The 21268-nt window shown below is 40.3% G+C and overlaps 1 protein-coding gene across 13 annotated transcripts in view; it reads right to left on the reverse strand.

Annotated features, from left to right (window-relative positions):
* PUM1 (pumilio RNA binding family member 1) overlaps positions 1 to 21268 on the reverse strand; it is a 141167-nt gene that overhangs the window by 36612 nt on the left and 83287 nt on the right. For 7 of the 13 annotated variants that reach the window (XM_059137924.1, XM_059137916.1, XM_059137921.1 and 4 more), the window contains 4 exons: positions 11337 to 11430; positions 10044 to 10160; positions 4580 to 4731; positions 26 to 164 (listed from right to left, as the gene is read on the reverse strand). In XM_059137924.1, the coding sequence (XP_058993907.1) occupies positions 26 to 164; positions 4580 to 4731; positions 10044 to 10160; positions 11337 to 11430 (502 nt within the window). The remainder of the gene's footprint in view (positions 1 to 25; positions 165 to 4579; positions 4732 to 10043; positions 10161 to 11336; positions 11431 to 21268) is intronic. The other 6 variants (XM_059137925.1, XM_059137920.1, XM_059137919.1 and 3 more) reach the window with 2 other exon arrangements.

The raw sequence follows: 21268 nt of genomic DNA on the forward strand, positions 1-21268 counted from the left end.
ATTAGAAACATCAATGCAGCCTCACCTGGCATGCCTGCAGCCAGTCCTTGTCCAAAAGCAAGGGCAGAATTCACTGCTGCAGCTGCCACTAGTGGATCTGTTTGCTGTCCCTGCTGGTTCTGATTTGGGGTCAAAGGACGCTGGCTGGCTCCTCCACGGAGAACCTGGGAGACAGAAATAAGTCAACTACTTTCTTCTCACTGAAAATACCTAAGACCCACCGTATGTTTAAGTTGGGCCAACTTTTAAAAACTGATAGTTGTAAATTGTTTCTCCTATAATGTCTTATATGGCATTGCTGTTAGGATAAAAATTCAATTAGCAACATCTCTTTTAGTAAAATCTCATTCTACCATTCTTAAACATTATTATACCTTTATAAGTAGCCAAAAGCATTAAAAAAAAAAAGGTTCATTAATGAAATACATAACATCTATCCTCTGGCAGGTACTGGAGATAAAGCAATGAACAAGACAGAGCCCCTGCCCTCTTGAAGCTTTTATTCTAGTGAATGAGAGAGACAACAAATGGCAACTCTGTAAAATATCAGTGCTTGACAAAAAGTGGGTGGAGGAGTCTAGGAGCGTGGGGAGGGGAGTTTAGATAGGATGAACAGGGGTAATTTACCCACACAGTTCAATCAAAATATCTGTGTTTAAAGAGGGGAAAAGAAAAAACCCCACCAAACGTCTATATTTTCTTTATGGAGTATAAGGCACCTTCTCTACCCTATTAACACTATTCTCATTCAACAAGGCCCCCGTGGCCCCAAACGAGCTCATCAGATTTGACCTCGGAGTCTTCTGACCTGTTCCTATCTCTCCTCTCCTAAATTCCACAGACTGCCTAAATGGAGACGAGTGTCAAGAACACTGCCTTTCAGTACAGAATACCAGTTCTGTCACTGTGCTGAAGGATCTACTTCTCACAAATGAAACACAGGTATCAAAATTGTGGAGATCACTCTCACTCCGAATGCTCTGAAGAATCTACTGCACATGATCTATACACTCCAGCAAGTAAAAACGCAAAACCCACAGACCAAGCCTAAAATTATAAAATGTGTTTTACATGTTTTGAAAGGCAAAGAAAGTTCTTATCAGATCACTTTCACGATCACTCTGCTCTTTATAAAAGTTAGATATATGATCAGGAACTTGCGTACAGATTATCCTTGGTACCATTTGGCAAAAAATGTAAAAGAAAAACACCACTAACCATCAACTATTTATTAAATGAGTATAAGGGAAACACCACCACCCAAACTGGCAAAAAGTCATGTAGACATTTACTTGACTCCAAGTCTCTTATTTCCTTATCTGTACAAGTAGTGAGAGTACTGCTGATCTTGCAGATCTGTTGGGAGTATTAGAATTAATGTCTGCAAGGCACAATACTTGGTATCCAGGAGACAATCAATAACCAAGAGCTAATTACTATCAAAATATTTGTTTGTGACCTAAAGATTCTAACGGACTTTACAAGAGAAGAAGTGTTTCAATCCACATAGACAGAAGAGTCAAAGAAGGCTGCCCAGATAAGTGTTTGCACTAAGACTTAGAAGATGCCTAACCAATGACCCAGAAGAGCTCTCTAGGAAAAGTGAACAGCATGTACAGAGATACGGCCAATACTAACAGTTCAAGAATGAATAAAACATCAATGAAAGCATCATTTCCATAAGGCACTGTGAACCAGGTTTATGTATGGTTAAGAGCTGTGTAAGGCTCGAGGGACAAGGTAAGGGACATAGTGCCTGAAGAAAGAGGTAATCCAGACTACTGGGCCCAGTTTTAATAAGAAGAGCAGGGTGTTTCCTTTTTGTCCACTGTCTTCTTAGAAATCTGTGTGGGACACGGATGATTAATCAAAGTTTTCAAGTCAGCTGCCAGTAATCATGTTATTTTTAATTTCATGAACAGCTATCAAGTCTGGATTTTATGGAAACACGTATGTAAAATTTTATAAGTAACAGTTTAACATCGAATAAAATCAACAAAAATGACTGAACATCTGCTTGCAAAACACTTCTCTCAGAGTCTGCTTACTAGCTACCTTTTGGCTCAAAATCTGTTAAATTCCAATTTCTTTTCAAAGGTACTGATTTATATACAGCTTTTGAAATCTACCCTATACTTAATACACAAGTAGATGCTCACTGGGGATATCTTAATTAATAATCGTTCACCATGCTCAGCAGAATTATCATCTACACAGTCTCCCCCAATCTAGAAAGTTCAGAAGGCATTCTAAACACTTCCCTCTCAAAATGCCATACCTAGCACCAAATCACTACCAAGTATGACAACGTGTGCTTGACTTCAACCCAGCACCCACGGAGTTTTTCTTTAGGAAACATTTTGAAATAGAAAAGAACAAAATTTTTGTCAGAGGTCAAAGGAACCTGCATAAAAAGGATGAAAAGGAATCAGAAGCAAGATGTAGTGGCTGACTATGCTCCAAGTTCCAGTAGTTAGGTGTGGAACAGTTACCATGCCTAGAACATAACAAATGTTCTGTTTTCTGATAAAATCTCAAGACCAAAAGGTCAAAAGCAACTTTAAAAAGGGCCTCTCACTTTAGTGACTACAACAAAGGAGTTCACCAAGAACTTGATCATATTTTCCTAAAACAACCGAAACCAAAAACTGACAAAAACAGCAATGGAACTAAAATATGGCTGCTTATTAAAAAGGAGTGTCAGTAACCTTTTCTCAGTGGGGTCTGTAATAGTGGATGACAGAAAACCCTGATATGCAAATGATTACAATGCTCATTTTATAGCTAAGGATATAGCTTCTCTATATTCAGAACTTCCAATATTCTCCATATTCATGCAACCCACCCCTAGGTGCAAAACCAGTCAGTAGTAGAACAAAGACCAAATCTCTGGCTTTCTGTAACTCCAAACATCACAATATAGTCAGAAAATAGTACCAGCTGTGAAATTATAGATTTGTGTTCAAATCTTAACAACTTAATACCCATGTGACTCTGGGCACACAAATCCCATTTCCTCAATCTTATGAAGTCATAAAATCTATTTATCAGAATTAGAAAATATAAAAGAAATCATATGTAGCACTTAGCTTTAAACAAAAAGCTTTCAAGAAGTAGTATTTACTACTATTTTTCTTATGCACTCTAGCAGAACTAATTTTAAAAACATAGCAATTACTTCTGTCTACCAAATCCACAAGTATCTGGCAGCCGTTTAAACACAAAGATCATCACACAAGTAAATACTGACTATCCATAAAGAATAACTATTAAATATATCACAGGGATCACCCATTATGTCAACAAATATTCTGCTAAATTCCTTTATATACCTGGGACAAGAGTTGTATCTACTGCAAAGAAAATCGTGCATTAGCTTCCAGACACTTATCATACTATAAAATTACTGACCCAGGATAAATTGGATAGAATTTCAAGACCTGTGTTTTTTCTATAATTTTGCAGAATCTGAAAAATTAAACAGTGGAATTGGTAAAAATCAAAGCATTCTTGTTTGCATTATGTCACATGTCACATGTCACAGATGAGCATGGTGCTTTGCCTCAAAAGACAGCTTTAATTTGACAATGTGTATCAAAGCCTAAATGTTCATTTTATTTGCTCGAAAAAACTCCATTTCTAGGAATTTATTCCATGGAAATAATAATACATGTATGCCAAGCATATCAGTCTTAACTGTAACATCAAAATATTGCGAAGTATCAAAAAATAGTAAACCGGTAAAAATAAAGTATGGGATATTCTGACAGATTTAAAGGTAGCTAGTAAATATCTCTAAAAAGCACTAAGTTAAATGGAAAACTGGAAAACTGTAGAAACTCAAAACCATGTGGACAGCGTAAGCCCAATTTTAGCAGAAATTGAATAATAAACCTAGAATGACAAATACCACCTATTAATTTTGTTTTATCTTGACATGAGGATTTTTTTCCTTTGAGTTTTCCAATTCATCACAATTTTCAGCAATAAATCAGTGTTTTTCTAATAAGCAGGAGAAAAGGCTTATTCAAAATAAAATGGCATACTTAAGTTTTTATAGTTCATTATTCTTTCCCAACTCATTAAAGAGCTCTTATTATCTAAGTTAAAATGTACGTAATAGGTTTAAAGATCTATATCCAGTTCAGCTGATGTCCTCAATAAGCAGTCTGGAGCACGAGCCTCCCTGTGGCAAGCTGCCTATGGAGAGGCAGAGGTGATCTATGAACAGTGTCTGGAAGGCAGCAACGGCATCCGGTAGTTAAGGCGGAAAAGCAGCTCTTCCTATCAGTATGAGTACTCATTTGCCACTTGCTAACCATGTACCCTTAAGTGGATGCTCCTCTATGCACTTTTCTCCTACACAATCTCATGAACTTACCTAGGTAATGCAGACCAAGAACCTGAGCATAAAAAGCATTCGGTAAGTCTCATTAAGTCTCAGCCTGAATTCAGGTAACACACACTAGAGGGAACTCGCCAATCCACAGCATTTCTCTAACAGGAGCAGCATTACCCTTTAATGATACACCATTACTAAAATTCACACTTACAGGGGATAAGTTCTGTTTACATTTACCTGCTGCTGCCCTTGCTGAGCCTGTGGGGTAGTCTGCTGATTTGCAGAATTAGTTGCTGCTGCTGCGGCAGCTGCTTGCTGCTGAAAGAGACTGGCAGGGTAGACTCCCCAGGGAGTGACTCCGTAATACTGGTGAGGGACCACTGCCGGACCTAAAAATAGCAAGAGAAAGGTAAGGCAAGTTTAGACTAGTCGGAATCATCCCAGGGTTTCGGAAGACTACATCAGACTCAGCAGATCCTACGGTAAAATAGTAAAGATACATAGATTCGTACTAGCTGATCGTGAATTCTGTTTGTGAAAATAGAACGTATTTTTTATTTTTGTAAAAGTCTTCTGAAGTCAGCAACTTACTACAGGCCTAGATGAAAAACCTAGTGAAGGAAAAAATATTAAAGATATTACAAAAGGGAGAATAACTGATCAAAGGTGGAAGGAACGGGTTTTAAGAACAGACAGAAGAATTGGCCTCGGTCAGGAAGACGGCCAAAGGCCTGTGCGTCTGCTGAGAAAGAACGGACATGGGACAGACAGAGACAGAGTTTGTTGTGTGAAGGGAAATAAATGACGCGTCTGTGTGCATCAAGTGAAGGGAAAAGATAAAGATTCAGCTGTGCCCTGCTCTCAATGGTAAGGATGGCACCTGAGATGACTGACAGGGACAGGGGCCATGGTGCTTCATTAACTCCTGAAGCAGGAAAACCCATCAGTCTTCGACGCCATAACCCAGACACTCCACTGAACCTCCGCTGTTCAATTTCCTTTTTTTTTTTCCCCAAGATTTTATTTATTCATTTGACAGAGATCACAAGTAGGCAGAGAGAGAGAGGAGGAAGCAGGCTCCCTGCTGAGCAGAGCGCCCGATGCGGAACTCAATCCCAGGACCCTGGGATCATGACCTGAGCTGAAGGCAGAGGCTTTAACTCACTGAGCCACCCAGGCGCCCCAACATTCAGTTTCTAAGAGGCTTGGTTCTCAACAACAACAACAATTTAAAAAAAAAAAAAGGGCTTGGTTCTCCTGTTTCCTTTTTTTTTTTAAAGATTTTATTTATCTATTTGCCAGACAGATCACAAGTAGGCAGAAAGGGAGAGAGGAGAAAGCAGGCCCCCTGCAGAGCAGAGAGCCCGAAGCAGGGCTCAATCCCAGGACCCTGGGATCATGACCTGAGTCGAAGGCAAAGGCTTTAACCCACTGAGCCACCGAGGCGCCCTTGGTTCTCCTATTTCTATGCTGGAAGTCATTCAACACAACTACATTCAGACACTGATACATGAAATTTTGAATTTAAGTCAACAGAAGCAAAACCTTTCAGACCTGCCAAGCATCCTAGATAAAACCAAGCCCTCTGCTTCAGTCTCAATGAGCTATTCCCCTCTGGCCACAAGCTCTCGCTACAGTCTGTGCCATACACAGTAGGCAGCACAGGTGATACAGCCCCATAGACAGCAGCCTGGGTGTGGCAGAAATCTATACCACAGAATTCTCTGAAGATGGCAGCAAGAAACACCAAGGCTTCATTTTGCCAACTAAGACAAGGGCTCAAAGCCAGCTCCTCGTAGCTGCTGAAACACATCCTCCAATGAGAAGTTTCTTAAAACAAAGTTTAAAATATCTGCAACTTGACTGAATAATAGCACTGCCTATAGATAAGAGTTCCAAAGAGCTATTTTGAATGTGTCTATTCTGACACGGCAGCTAATCCTGCAGAAACAGAGATTTCAGGGTGTCTGGGTGGCTCAGTCAGTTAAACGTCTGCCTTCGGAGGTCATGATCCCAAGGTCCTGAGATCAAGCCCTGCTTTGGGCTCCTTGATCAGCAGGGAACCTGCTTCTCCCTCTGCCTGCCGCTCCTCCCCTGGCTTGTGCTCTCTCTCTCCCCCTTCAAATAAATAAAAAAGAGAAACAAATTTCATTAAGACAAAAATCCACTGGAATATGTATTTTGTTTGTTTGTTTTAAGCTTCTAAGATTCCAATAAGTCAAATTACATCACTGCCCGATACTGCTCTGACATTTCTGATTTGGTATTTTCTGCACCTGTGGGCCTATTAACCAAGATCAAGCAGCTCTGTTTATAAGACTACCCACTGTGAAATACTACATCTGGGTGCAAAATAAACATGCTGCTTAGAGAACCTAGGTGACAGTAAGGGCTACTTTTTTATAGCAGGCAAAGGGTTTATAAAAAACTTTTAACTCCTCAGAATCTGAAGAGTCTAAAAACCTTACACCTCCAAATTAGAGAGTAGGGGAGTCCCCAAATCCACCTGAATAGTGTTTACAAAGTGGGGTGGTCTCTTGGGCATTTACAGAAGAGAATGGAAGAGAAAACACCACAATGGAGACGTTAACCTAGGCCCTAGTTTCCTCACCTGCAAATGGGTATGATAAGGGTAACGGTGTTGCCACATCCATGGGGAAAGACTGGATTGCAACCTGCAGCCACAGTCTCAAGGCTCTGACACACATCAACAACAAAACCTTCAACTGGGCACAGACTGCTGTTACCACCAACATTCATATAATCGTCTTCAATTTTCTCAACTAGCATTTCTACTACTCTCTGGGGTCACATGGCCTCTGACTGCGGTTAGGAAAATACCTCCCGGGGTGCATCGTCAATGGAACTTGGCTCATCAGGATGCCTGCTCTAATTCCCGTGTGATCAGCACCCCACAAGCATATGCAGTATCACAGTCTGGGTGGTTAGCATCTCTGGTTCTTCGTGAAAGCACTAAAGTCTTTCTCAATCTGGCTCAGCTGATGGGTAGGTACAAAGAGCAAGACTCTCATCTCCAAACCATGATTCCAGTGAGGACTAGAGTGTTGTCCCTAAGATAGCTCTTCGTTGTAAATAACATACACTAAGTCAGCAGAGAAAAGAAAGAGAAGAGATAATTCAACATTACACTACAGTGACGTGCATGCATGGACTCTGGGTTAGACCTGGTTCAAACCCGAACTCTGTAATATTTAAGTAGTGTGACCTCAAAAAAAAACAGCTTTTAGAGCCCCAAATTCTTTTTTTTTTTTTTTTTAAGATTTTATTTATTTATTTGACAGATAGAGATCACAAGTAGGCAGAGAGGCAGGCAGAGAGAGAAGGGGAAGCAGGCTCCCTGCTGAGCAGAGAGCCCGATGCGGGGCTCGATCCCAGGACCCTGGGATCATGACCTGAGCCGAAGGCAGAGGCTTTAACCCACTGAGCCACCCAGGCGCCCCAAGAGCCCCAAATTCTTAATCTGTAAAATCATCATCCAGAGCACTGGCTGCCTCAGTCGGTTAAGCATCTGACTCTTGGTTTCAGCTCAAGCTGGGATCTCAGGGTCATGAGTTCAAGCCCCACACTAGACTCCATGCTCAGCAGGAAGTCTGCTTGAGATTCCCGCCCCCCACTCCTACCCCTGCTCATGCAAGTGTACTCTTGCTCTCACTCTCTTTCTCTCTTTGAAATAAATAAATAAATAAATAAATAAATAAAATCAATCAATCAATCTTGGGGGGGGGGACCGTCGTCCAACAACTCATATGAAAGAAAAGCACCCAACACAATGCTTGGCCAATAGTTAGTAACAGCTGAATAAATACTAAAGATGGTTAGCAAAGATCATTCTGCTAGTAAGAGCTTTCTGTTTCCCTCAACGGCAAGGGAGACAGAGGAACTACACTATATACACTCCCATCAAAATGCATGCTATAATGTGAACTATGCTAAAGAAAATAGTAAGAAATGCTATACTGCATCTGAGTTAAAAGTGGCAAATCAGGGGCGCCTGGGTGGCTCAGTGGGTTAAGCCACTGCCTTTGGCTCAGGTTATGATCTCAGGGTCCTGGGATCGAGTCCTGCATTAGGCTCTCTGCTCAGCGGGGAGCCTGCTTCCCTCTCTCTCTCTCTCTCTGCCTGCCTCTCCGTCTACTGTGCTCTCTGTCAAATAAATAAATAAAATCTTAAAAAAAAAAAAAAAAGGTGGCAAATCATATGCTATATAATAGTAAATAAAATCCTATAACAGTAATATTTAATTATGATTTACATGACTTGGAGGGATTTGTTCCCACAGAATTTTTACTTTGGAAGACACTGACTTTGTCCCAATGTTGAATTCAATCTACCATACCTTTGTGAGCCCATTATGATGCCAGCAATGGTGCTCCAGAGTCAAGTAACAGAAAGGACTGCTTTCGAAAGAGTTCAGTCTCAAGGGGAAACAAACCATTCATGCATACATCCACAAGCAAATACAAAGTAAAAGTAAGTAACAGAGAAAGAACAGGGGAATCAGTAAAGGAAGGGTTTCTAGGTGGTGGCAGTGAGAGCTAAGGAGAGCGCCAGGCAAAGAATGGGAAGCATTTACTACAGAAGACTAAGGAAACTACAGTGTCCTAAGACACAGAGACCTAAGCCAGTGTGGTGCCCACAGCAATCAAAATCACTTTAGCTCTGCTAGAATGTCTTGGGTGAGCCAGTGACAGCTAATCTGGATGGGGAGAAAAGTGGTATACATGTGGGGACATCTACACACAAATCACAGCGAAATCAGAGTGGGTCCTAATCCTTGCTTATCCTCCGTTTGTCATGGTAGCTCCTTAAAAACAGTGTACCAAGGAATAGCGCACCACCACCCAATCAGGATGGAATAATCAGCCATGTCTGATAGCTGCGGTGGGCTATGTTTGCGTGGGTAACCAGAAATCGGTACAGGCTTCTTCTATGAGAAAACACTAAATGGCAGAGGACACTGGTGCTGTGCATTTATTAAAGATAATGCATCCTGAGGGGCCTCTGGGTGGCACAGACACCCCTGAGTGTCTGCCTTTGGCTCATGTCACAATCTCGGGGTCCTGGGATCAAGCCTGGCATCAGGCTCCTTACTCAGTGGGGAGCCTGCTTTTCCCTCACCCTCTGCCTGCCGCTTCCCCTGCTTGTGCTCTCTGTCAAATAAATAAATAAAATCTTAAAAAAAAAAAAAAAGATAATACACTATGAAAAAAGAAAGAAAAGAAAAGAAATTGGTGATGGATTTAAGGAAGAAAGGTGAAAAGGTAAGATCTACGTTTAAAAACAGTTTTCGAGAACACTGGTGGGGAGGGGTAAGCAAATCAGGAACATGTAAGTGAGAACAGGTGCCAAAGCCTGCTAGATAGAGTATAAGGACCTGGCCTGTGGCAGACCACAGGCAGTAGGATGACTTAGGAAAGGGGATCATTTCCCAAACTATGTACGAGCAGTTTGGTGGTTCCATGGATCACAAACACCCATATAGGAGCAGCTCATGAATTTGCCTTTGGATGTGTTCAAGGTGAAGTTACAGCTAAGGAGAGCTATCGAGCTGGCAGGGAGAGGACACTGGAAACCAGAAGAAAAATCTCCACTTGGATTGGGGAACAGGGTCCAAAGAATGCCTGCCAGCCCCCACAACTTTAGCAGGGGATAAAGTCCCACATGCAGAAGAACACCTCACCTAGTGTTGCAGCTGCCGCCAGTCCAGCTGTGTAGGGGTCCGTCCCCGGGGGAGCAGCGCTGATGATGTATGGATTGGGGACAAAGGCAGCGGGCGCTAAACCTGCTGAAAACACACCTGTCAGTAAAAACACACCCAACTAGAACTGCAGCCCCACCAGATCCTACACAATTTAGCTACTCACTCCATACTTCAGGTGAAGAAAAAAGAAAAAAGACAAGACAGGATAAGTTGAAAGGAAAGAGGTCTTTTAAAAAGTTAAAATAATCCCTATACTAAAGATCAGAGTGACACTTATATATTGTTTTTTTGTCTTTTTTTTTGTTGTTTTGTTTTTTGTTTTTTATCTTTGCTAACAATTTAATCTGTTAAGCAGTTTCAAATTCAGCACAATTTCTCAAGGACTATCAAAATTATGGCAGGCTAAAACAAAGCAATTTTAAAGACTCTGTAATGGGATGGGAGGAAGAATTTATCTCCACTTCAAACAATTTTCCTAACAGTTTTTCTCAAAGAAAATGTATAGGTATTTATGAAGACTAGCATCTTCAATTATAAATTAAACCAGATTAAGGCAAAAGCTGTTATGCCTAGCCTTAATACATTTAGGTTGGAAGCAAGTCTTTTCTTCCACAACATATCACAATCTGATTTGCGATCTCCTTCCTACTGAACGGTATCATTTTGACACATAAAAAAAAAAAAAATTCTACATCTGCTTGTTTATGTACACAGCCTTTTGTTTCAAAGAGACCTTTAAAAGCTCCGTGGGAGGTCTAGGCAGGAAGACAAGATATGTACACCAAACATTAACACGTGCTATAGGAGAAGGGCAAAGCTACTTTAAAAAACAGACATTAAATGAGAAAACTTTTTCAGATCTTCAATACATGTTGCTTGGAAAATGGATTTACTACCTGCTACTAAGCAAGATGGTAAGTTGATAAACTCACAGTTGAGGCAACTCTGACAAGAGCAAAACTATTCTTATGCCATCGCTTTCACCCAGTCTCGCCAAAAGAGTTGATGCTAGTTACTACTGTAGTTAGATACTTTAAATCCCAAAACAGAGGGAGCAGACCAATACCTGGACACTAAGAAATCTTAGAAGTCTAGAGGGTTGCCAAAAATAAAGAACTGCCAAAAGGTAGCGCAGAACAGGAGGAAGAGGCCATCTACTCTGAGATGATTAGAATCACTTTCCAGCAGTGGGTTTCGTGGCAGCTAGCAGCTTAAAGTGGTGGCCACGGTGTCACTGTGGGCCCGCCCCCTTGGGGACCACCGAGGACTTACCGATATGGGGCTGATGAGCCGCCGCCAGTGCATACTGCTGCTGCTGAGCTGCGGTCAACTGCTGGACGGCAAGCGCGTTGGGTCTTTGGAACAGCTGAAGGAAGAGAAAGACATGATGAGGTTAGAGAAACTATCTCATGAAATAATCTAGAAACCTCTCTGAATAGAAATTTCTATAAACCCTTGTTCAGGAATGACATTTTTAAATAAAAACGTTCTCCTGCTCTACTCCAGTCCCATTCTGATGGTATCATCAAACTTCATAGTAAGGTTTTCCCTCTCCTTCTCTATCTCCAGTGGGTGCACCCAGTTCCCGTGTGCTGCCTACTACCTCACAAGTTAGTCTGCTGTCCCCTGAACCACAAACAATCATACAAACGCCCAAACAGCTGTCAACAGGTCTGAGGGTCCTGCCTGATCCAAGGCACACTCAAAATTAAATCTACTGCAAAAATGACTTACACCCTATTGCACCTAGTCCTGTCATGTCTCTTCAGCTCTTTTAAGAACCCCACAAACACTTTGAATTAATCCTCACATTTTGGAAAGGAAAGCAAAAAAGTGTTCATTTCATCCTCTGGCTCTCTCTTCCCAGGGAAATGATATTGGATACCTTCCTCAACTAGTGGCTTATCACAATGAATAAATTAGATTGGGGGGAGGGTTAGCAAGCCTAGTGGTAGGTATTACAGAGGGCACGTATTGCATGGAGCACTGGGTGTGGTGCATAAACAATAAATCCTGGAACACTGAATAAAATAAATTAGACAGCTGCCAACTTTTGGGAGCCCTCCAGTTTTCTAAAATACCTATTCTTTATGTGTAGGAAATCAAACAACAGAAATACAGCTGCTCCTAAAAAAAACCTGGGTTATGAGCACAGACTTAGCACACTTCTTAGTTCACAGGAACAGGAAAGGAATGCAAAAGCCCTGACACTAAGAATATGTCAAAATTCTTTTTTACTACAAGGTTAATCATTCACTCATTCATCCTACAAATAATATGAAACCAATAATACCCATGCAAGGACTATGCAAAGGACTAAGGATGCAACACTGCCTAAGATGGTGACACGTTAGCCTGAAGTGCTGGTGCAAAAAAAGGGGGGGGTTATCAATTGCCTTGACATGTCACCTTCCAGACAGTCATACTGAAAATGTCCTCATTCACTAAGCTCACTGAAGGCACCTCCCTAGGAAGGATCATCAACCTCCCTACCTGCTCTTTCTACAGTTTTTGGTAGGTGAGCCGACATCACTGGAGGACATACAGCAGACACCATGGATCTTAAATAACAGATTTCCTCATGAAGAGACCTGACTGTTGTAGACATTAAGAGATAATGTCATCCCACCAACTCAGCTTAATTATAATCAGAGCTTGACATATAATGTTATCTTCAGCAGTGGAGAGACGTTATTATGAGTAGGCAAATTTTTAAAGAAACAACAAAAGGTGAATATTTCGAACATACTAATGTCACCTGTTACCTCTCTTTGTAAATATTCTTCTTTCTAAATACCAGCGTATAATTAGCCTTTGCCTTTATAGTATTTAAGGAAATAAAAAGTAACCATGTATAGATTTCAAAAATACTTTTTGAGTTTTATTTTCAAAGGTTAAAGAAACAAGAAACTTCATTATGATGCCGGTAAAAAGACATATACTCCTTTAGGGGCAATGATGAAATATCAAGTCTTCAAAAGCAATACTGGGATTTATAGACCAGCCTATCAAAACAACTGTTCACTCCAGGAAGGGAGCCAATCAGGAGTACTGGGTAACTATGATCTTGTGATTTTTCCAAGTTGTTTTTCATTTGTCTGTCTTGCCTAAAGAACAGTGTTCCACAGTATTCCTACCAACAGGAAACAGCTCACCCAAGACGGGCAGCCAGGAGGGAGAAAACATTACAGTAAAATAGTGGAAAGTTGTTTCTAAGCTTTTTCCAATGCTATAAAAATACCTCATAGTTTCACTAGATATGTACTGTATCTTCACTGGGTCTCTGGAATTTTCCTAGCCTCAAGCCTTTTTGAAATATTTAACATATCAGACATGGCTCATTCTAGCCTCTTCCCTCTATACTTCTTTGCCCTGCTGCAAACAATTCATTCAACATTTTTTGAGAACTTATTAGTGAGGTGCTATGACATGGAGCCAGAGAAATAAAGACTATGTTGAGAACAGAACTTCTGAAGTGATCTCATTAACCAAAAACAGTACTCACTGCTATGCCATATGAATTACCCCCACTTCACAGGTTTTTAACATGGCATAGAACCCCTTAACTGTATGTGTACCACATATATCCAGTCGGTGTAAATACCAACCATTCTGCACAACCTTGGTCTGTGAGTCTCCGCGCCACTTCACCGTACTTTGAGAAGTAAAAATTACTACTTTGAACTAAAAACATACAGGTCCTACAAGAACTCCCACATATTCTGTGTTTGAGAGTTGATTGATATCGCAGTGATTATGGTGAATAGAGAAGGAATTGTTTTCTTGAATGCATTCTGCAGTAAACAATTAACAAAAGTAAATTATCATCTACAGCAAGCAGATTTGATTATAGCATAGATTACAGCAATTCTGGCACATTCTCTTTATGTAAATGGTCCAATATTAACTGGAAATACAGGGTATTCAAAACAAAATTGGGTAATTGGCAAGTAATGGATTCCAAAGGATCCTGAAAAACTCATACAAATGCCATCTGCTGGGCAAAGCACTGAGCTCTGTTAACATTTTCGTCATTTTCAGAAAGCAAGCCAATGGTAACTGAGAAACACAATACTGTGAGATTTGGAGAGCACGCTTGTTTTAAAGGTGGTAATAATGGTAAATGTGCCACTACTGATTACAATATACTTGGATTGAATTCTTAAATTGTTCAAGACAGTGAATGCAAGGGAAAATGCATCAACTACTTCAAGCTCATCAAGGTTCCTAGTAAGAAACACTGAAGGCATAATCTGGGAACTACACAAGCAAACTGATTTGACTGCCTTCTCTGTCACTACATGACTTTTCAAAAGATAGCCTGCAAGGTTTTTATTCCAGAAAGGGGCAGTCAGAAACACCCACTATAGTGCTAAGTGATAAAAAACAGCTACCACTGTTGTTATATTGTTATCAATAATGTGTTGGCATAAAAACAGTCGCTCAGTTTTCAGAATATGTAGTAATACCTAAATAAGGAGCTGATGTGTGTGAAAGACTGTCTCCCCACTCCCCCACCAAAATAAAATGTCCTGCCAGCCGTGGCTTCTGACCCATTTAATGCTATATATACAGTGGACAGAGGATAAGAGCATAGACTCTGGGGTCAGAAAGCCTGGAGTCATATCTTAGCTCCAATGCAGACTTCATGACACAGGGCAAAGATAATCTCTCTGTGACTCATTGAAAGACATGTCTAACATGCAAGGTAGCTGGAAGTATCAAAATTAACACACATAAAATTAACAGGTAAAACACAAGCTAGGAACTGTCCTTTATGTGTGTCCTTTCTAATGAATAGGGGGAGTACCCCTATACAGACATGGCCCTTCTGTGAGACACCTCTTACAGTTCCTTCCCCAACAGGGCAGCTCAGGATGAAGAAAGGAGAGGGCAAAACTCCTTGGAGTGAATGTTAATTTAAAAAAATCCCAGGGGCGCCTGGGTGGTTCAGTGGGTTAAAACCTCTGCCTTTGGCTCAGGTCATTACCCCAGGGTCCTGGGAATGAGTCCTGCACCAGGCTCTCTGCTCAGCAGGAAGCCTGCTTCCCCCATCTCTCTCTGCCTGCCTCTCTGCCTACTTGTAATTGAGCTCTCTGTCAAATAAATAAATAAAATCTTTTAAAAAATAAAAAATTTAAAAAATCCCAATGAGGGATGCCTGGGTGGTTCAGCCAGTTAAGTGGTTGTCGTCGGCTCGGGTCATGATCCCAGGGTCCTGGGATGAGTCCCACATCGGGCTCCTTGCTCTGCGGGGAGCCTGCTTCTCCCTCTCCCTCTGCCCCTGCTCATGTGGTGCACTCTCACTCATGCTCTCTCTCCCTGTCAAATAAATAAAATCTTTAAAAAAAAAAAAAAAAAAAAAAAAACCCCAATGAGTTCATGAGCATGAACTGCTGTCAACAGGTCACAAAGATAAAAAGGAATGAAGAAAACCCTCTTTTGTTTTGCTGGGGAAGAATATGCTTTACCATATACTCCATGTAGAGAAAACCACAAATGCAACTGAATTTGTAGGTGAGACAGCCCCATGTATCAAAAGGCTTTGTTTTTCTAGTACTAGGTCCAAAGGACAGAGCCCAGAGCTAGACACCAGAACACAGATGTTCCCACAGCTTATAGTATATGACCTTCAGTAACTCTCCAAGCTTCATGAGGTCTTAAGTTTCTTATCTGTAAACGTTTAGTAGCCCTATCCCATGGGGATATTATAAGGGTTCACGGGGAAAAGATCTTCGAAACACTGAAAGTATTATTACATCAATGGTGGGACTATAATCTTTTAAGAAAAAAAGTTTATCATGATAGCCAGTCTTTAGTACATGAAATATGTGAAAGTCTGCTACTGTCTGAAGCTTCCAGATCAAAGCCCATTTTCGACCAGGTTATTTGAACAACTACAAGGATCAACAATGATTTATGGATGAACAGGTACATATGAATCATGCTGATGATACTGTCAAAAAGAAAACTTCCTTACATTTCCTTAGCAGATGGAACATCTGCTATTTTGATTCCAAAATAATCTCTTAACATGTGAAGGGGAAAAATAAACATGTCCTTCTACTAAGTAAATAAGTATCTTTTGAGGAAAATCAGAAAATTCCAGGGGCGTCTGGGTGGCTCAGTGGGTTAAAGCCTCTGCCTTCGGCTCAGGTCATGATCCCAGGGTCCTGGGATCAAGCCCCGCATCGGGCTCTCTGCTCAGCAGGGAACCTGCTTCCTCCTCTCTCTCTCTCTCTCCCCCTGCCTGCCTCTCTGCCTACTTGTGATCTCTGTCTGTCAAATAAATAAATAAAAATCTTTAAAAAAAAAAAAAAAAGGAAAGAAGAAAAAAGAAAAGAAAATTCCAACAAAGTCCAAGAGCAATAAAGGTAAGCTTCAACTGACCCAAACCTCTAGCTAAAGTCAATATTTTAACAGTGACTATACATGACACTGATAAAATAACCTTCCTCTCACTTGTCAATTGAAAGGAAAGCTGAGAATATTAAAGACCTATATTAAAACTACACAAACCTGGCTTCAGAATAATGACATCTAATCACTACCACACTTTTAAAACCACTGTGTGCCACTTCCTCTCCCATCTGCCTAGGGCTGTGAGGGAATGAATCTGTACTTCAATTATGATTTCCAGAGTATTGTTTCTTTGCTAAAATTCATGCTTAACAGGTGAGAGTTTTAGCACATCAGTATGCAATTTTGTACAACATGCTGCATTGGATTATTTTTAGATTAACTGAATTCTAAATAAAGAGTATCAACAATTAATCTTATTAATCTATAAGGATGTAATCCTGGCTTTGGTTTCTGCTACATATGACTGTAATATAATGAAATCTAGTAGTAACTTTATAAAATATATTTGGGCAAATATAAATAATTGTATGGTCTTCATTAAAACAAAGAAGATAGCTAGTGTACCATAACACAAAATGGTACAAACACATTATTATGAACTGTCATTGTTTATAATGCTCACTGTTCACTGTCCAGAATTAAGGAGAAGAAAATGAAGAGAAAGTGAGGGAAAGAGGGAGAATACTCCAGAAATACCAATGAACATTTCAAAATGTCCTAAACTAGGGGTACTTAAACCTCAAATCTTCATACTTAGGATAGGTAAAATTATCCTTATTTTCATGGAATTCAGCATGTCTTTCAATTATGACTGTAGGCAACAAAGCACATTAACATTAGCTATACACTTGTGACTTAATCACCAATAGGAGTCACATATGGGGTGCATGGGTGGCTCAGCACATCAGTTGACTTGACTTTAACTCTTGACTTCAGTGCAGGTGGTAATCTCAGAATTGTGAGACCAGCCCTGCCTCTGGCAGGCCATGCTCTATACGGAGCCTGCCTAAGATTCTCTCTCTCCCTCCCCCTCTGCTCCTCCCAGCCCATCTCAAAAAAAGAAAAAAAAAGTCACCATACATTTTTCATGATCCTTTACAACTATTAGACATCCCAAAGCCACATTTATCCTCATCATGATCACTAGGTATGCCCACTTCTGCTACACGCATTGTTTGACTAAGTAGATACATATTCAACTTATTAAATATTTCATAAATATTGTTAAATATTCTGTAATATTTCTATGTAACTATTTCTTTTGTAAACCTACTTATACTAAATATATCATTCACACAATGCAGCCCACAGTTTTCCTCAAACTGCTAAGGGGTTCATGGCATAAAAAAAAGAATCCTTGCTTTAAATAAATCTTAAGTTTATGATAAACAGTGACTAGACAAGTAATTTAACTAGCCAAAACCCAAAGTATCCCTAAGTACTACTAAATTTGTAATGAACTACATGAAAATTACCTTTCCTGTATTTGCAGGCTGTTCTATATGTCAATAGAAGTTGATACTAACAGTTTTATGAAACCAAAACAAAATCCCTATTAAAAGGAAATAGGACACAAGAAAGAATTATTTTGTCAATGTCCAAACCAGATCCCATCATGAAATCACATATAAAGCTACCTCATTAACTATAGCAAGTGACTCAAAACTTTAAAAAAAAAAAAAAAAAAAAAAAAAAAAGCCAATACTAAAAAGCAGAAATGTGTAGAAAAACACGTACTACACTAGATCTGTGGTTCAATCCTCACAATCATTAATAATGTCTGGGACTTGGGCCTAGCTCTCAAGCCTCTGGGACCTGGACTCAATAGCCCAACGCACCAAGTTGCATTTCCCTTTAAGTGCGCCTTCTACTGCTGTCAACCTATGACCACACCATGCTCATTTCTATCTCCACAAGAGATACACTATGGAGTGTATATTTCTATACACTGCACCTGTCTTTCAAGAAAGGTCTATACAACCTTGGTCCCCATCGAGCACTCCCATGTTCTGGCAGCATTCCTGACCACCCAGTTTAGCCTTAGTTCCCCAAATGCCCCATACAGTTGCACGTAAGTCGGCCTTACTAGGCGCACCAGCTCTGTTCACTACCAGCAGAACCAGATTCCTGGAAGGACACAATCATCAATAATTAACTGATTAATACGGATAAGAATTGTCTACAGCTGCTACTGAACTAACAGCACAAAAAAACTAAACCATATTAATTAAGTCATTTCTCCTTAGAACTGTCTTGTCACTATCAGGCAGCATGGTAAAGTTGCTAAGACCCACAACCCCATCTGTGCAATCTCACAGGTCACTGTTTCCCAACCTCACCCCACCGCCTAGGATGACTACTACATTATCTAATGAACAGGCACCTGTTAAGTTCTCATAGTAACCCTTTAAGTTTTACTATTTCCTCTAGTGGAATTTTCACTCTTTTCCTTATATAAATAAGTCTTACAAGGCACAGCTCAAGATCTACCTCTTCCAAAAGTCCTTCCTTCCCCAGAATAGAGTATGAGCTCCCTTGTCTAAGGTTCTAGGACCTAGGCAAGCCCTAAACTGGTCTTTGAGTACTTCCTTGCACTAGTTAAATGGCCAAATGAGTCACAATACCCAAACTGAGAGCTATGGATTGGGGGAAACCCATTTCACTCATGAAAGATATGCTCAGCTACAGGTGAGAACAAACAATGCAAACAAAGTTACAATCCACAGTCCACAAATCTGTGATCTCCCTGAAGTTACCAACAAAACTGGATTTCAAAAGAATTCCGTACTTTTTTTCATCAGATGGCAACAGAGGCTGTGACTCTAAAAAAGAGGTAATTTCCTGGATATTGTGCAGGTCTAGTTACAAACATGAGAACAAACAAGCTTAGTGGGCTAGATCTAAAGGACTAACATAGTAGCATACAAGCTAGTGCCTCAAAGAGTGATCTCTAGATCTCTTAGAAGGCTAGTTCCAAATTTCAGTTTGGGTAAACCCCATTTAATCAAGGGGGTAATCTGAGATACTGTAATAGGAATATGTTAAAAATTTCCTGAAAACTTGGTCTGCTAAAGCAAAAGCAGAAGACACAGAAGAACAAGACCCAAAGAGTTTACCCTCAAGGGGCTTACAATCTAGCAAGGACTATTAAACAAGAAATTATAACACAAGGAAGAATATGGTGACTCCGGTTTCAAGGGAAGCACAAAGCACTACAGAGTTCAAAGGAGACAGACAAACTCATTGATACGGAGATCAAGAAAGCTAACAAGCACTGGATCTTCAAGAATGACAATCAATTAAAATAGTAAAAAGGGAAAGGGGAGTAAAACATAATGGAGAGCAAGAGAGTAAGGAGTACTGAAGGGATAAAATGTGAGATCAAACACCAAATTCCAGTAGAAAAAGGATCCTACCACCTTAACAGCTACTCCTGCCTCTATGCAGGAGAATGTTAAGGGTTAAGAGTCTTGAAAACACTGAGAAGTCTTGGCCCAACAGTTCCCAGGCATGCTATTAGGGAGCCCACTACACGACCATGTAAAACAATCTACTGAGAAAAGCAAGAATTATGGGCCCACGGAATAAAACAAAAATTATCACATTGCGTGTTGGTGGTCTACCTATGTAACAATGACCCTATGGTACTACAACCAAGGCATGAATGGGAAGCCAAAAACCAACAATATTTTAACTTCCAAAATCGTAACATTCAGCTTCAAAAATTACTGAAATGGGATATGTGGTGAAAGCATCCAGGCTTCGTAAATCTGAGTGGGTGTTATCTTTAATGTAATCATGTTAACTGCTTGTGAGTTTGTAAAAGGACGTATCTGTTCAAGTTCCTTTTTTTTTTTTAAAGGTTTATTTATTTATCTGTCAGAGAGGGGAGAGAGAGAGCATGACCAGGAGGAGCAGCAGGCAGAGTGAGAAGCAGGTTCCCCACTGAGCAAGGAATCCGATGTAGGACTGGATCCCAGGACCCTGGGATCATGACCTAGGTCAAAGGCAGATGATTAAATGACTGAGCCACCCAGATGTCCCTGAAGTTCTAATAATTATCCAGTCTCCCAAAACACTGGTAAAATTAGTTTGAAATGAGAGGTCAATATATCAAAAGAGAATCTCAACTCTGATTATGAAGTAAAGAACAATTCAGTAAAAGAGCATCGGGTTTTTCCTTATAAGAGGTTAAAGACAAACACTTCTTCAACAATAAGCAAAGGGTTTGACTGGATTAGATGAGAAATGGAAAGCTAAGCACAAAAATAGCCAGAGTTCTAGAAGTTCAGACCACAAAAGACAAGGTAAAAGAAAGAATTAAGAATTCAGATAAAATTTCTTGATATAACCAGGCTAAAGAGTCCTGATTGGGAGTAGCCTACACTCAAGGAGCCTGGGTGGTTCAGTCAGTTGAGCATCTGACTCTTTATCTCAGCTCAGGTCTTGGTCTCAGGGTTGTAAGTTCAAGTCCCACATTGGGCTCCACACTGAATGTAGAGCCTACTTTAAAAAAGAAAAAAAAAAAGTAGACTACACTCAGAAACCTCAGTTTAGACAGAGAATTACCACACTCCTATCCTAAGCTCAGCAAGCTTAAGTCTATGTGGTAACAGTGTCCCCTACATAGCTGAAGTCTAATCTATTTTCAGCACCTGAGGTAATTTCTGGCTTCACTCAAATCTGTTGTTTTGAGGATTCACTGTGAAGGGGGGCAAAACAGTGAAAGAAGAGAAAAAGCACAAGAAAATCATTCTTCCGGAGAGACGGCACATCTATTGGGAGCCACAGGGAGAGTAGTGGACACTTAGAATTTACTCTCTCTAGAAAAAGAGTTTTGT

This window comes from Mustela lutreola, chromosome 10, assembly GCF_030435805.1.
Source record: "Mustela lutreola isolate mMusLut2 chromosome 10, mMusLut2.pri, whole genome shotgun sequence".
NCBI classification, from domain to species: domain Eukaryota; kingdom Metazoa; phylum Chordata; class Mammalia; order Carnivora; family Mustelidae; genus Mustela; species Mustela lutreola.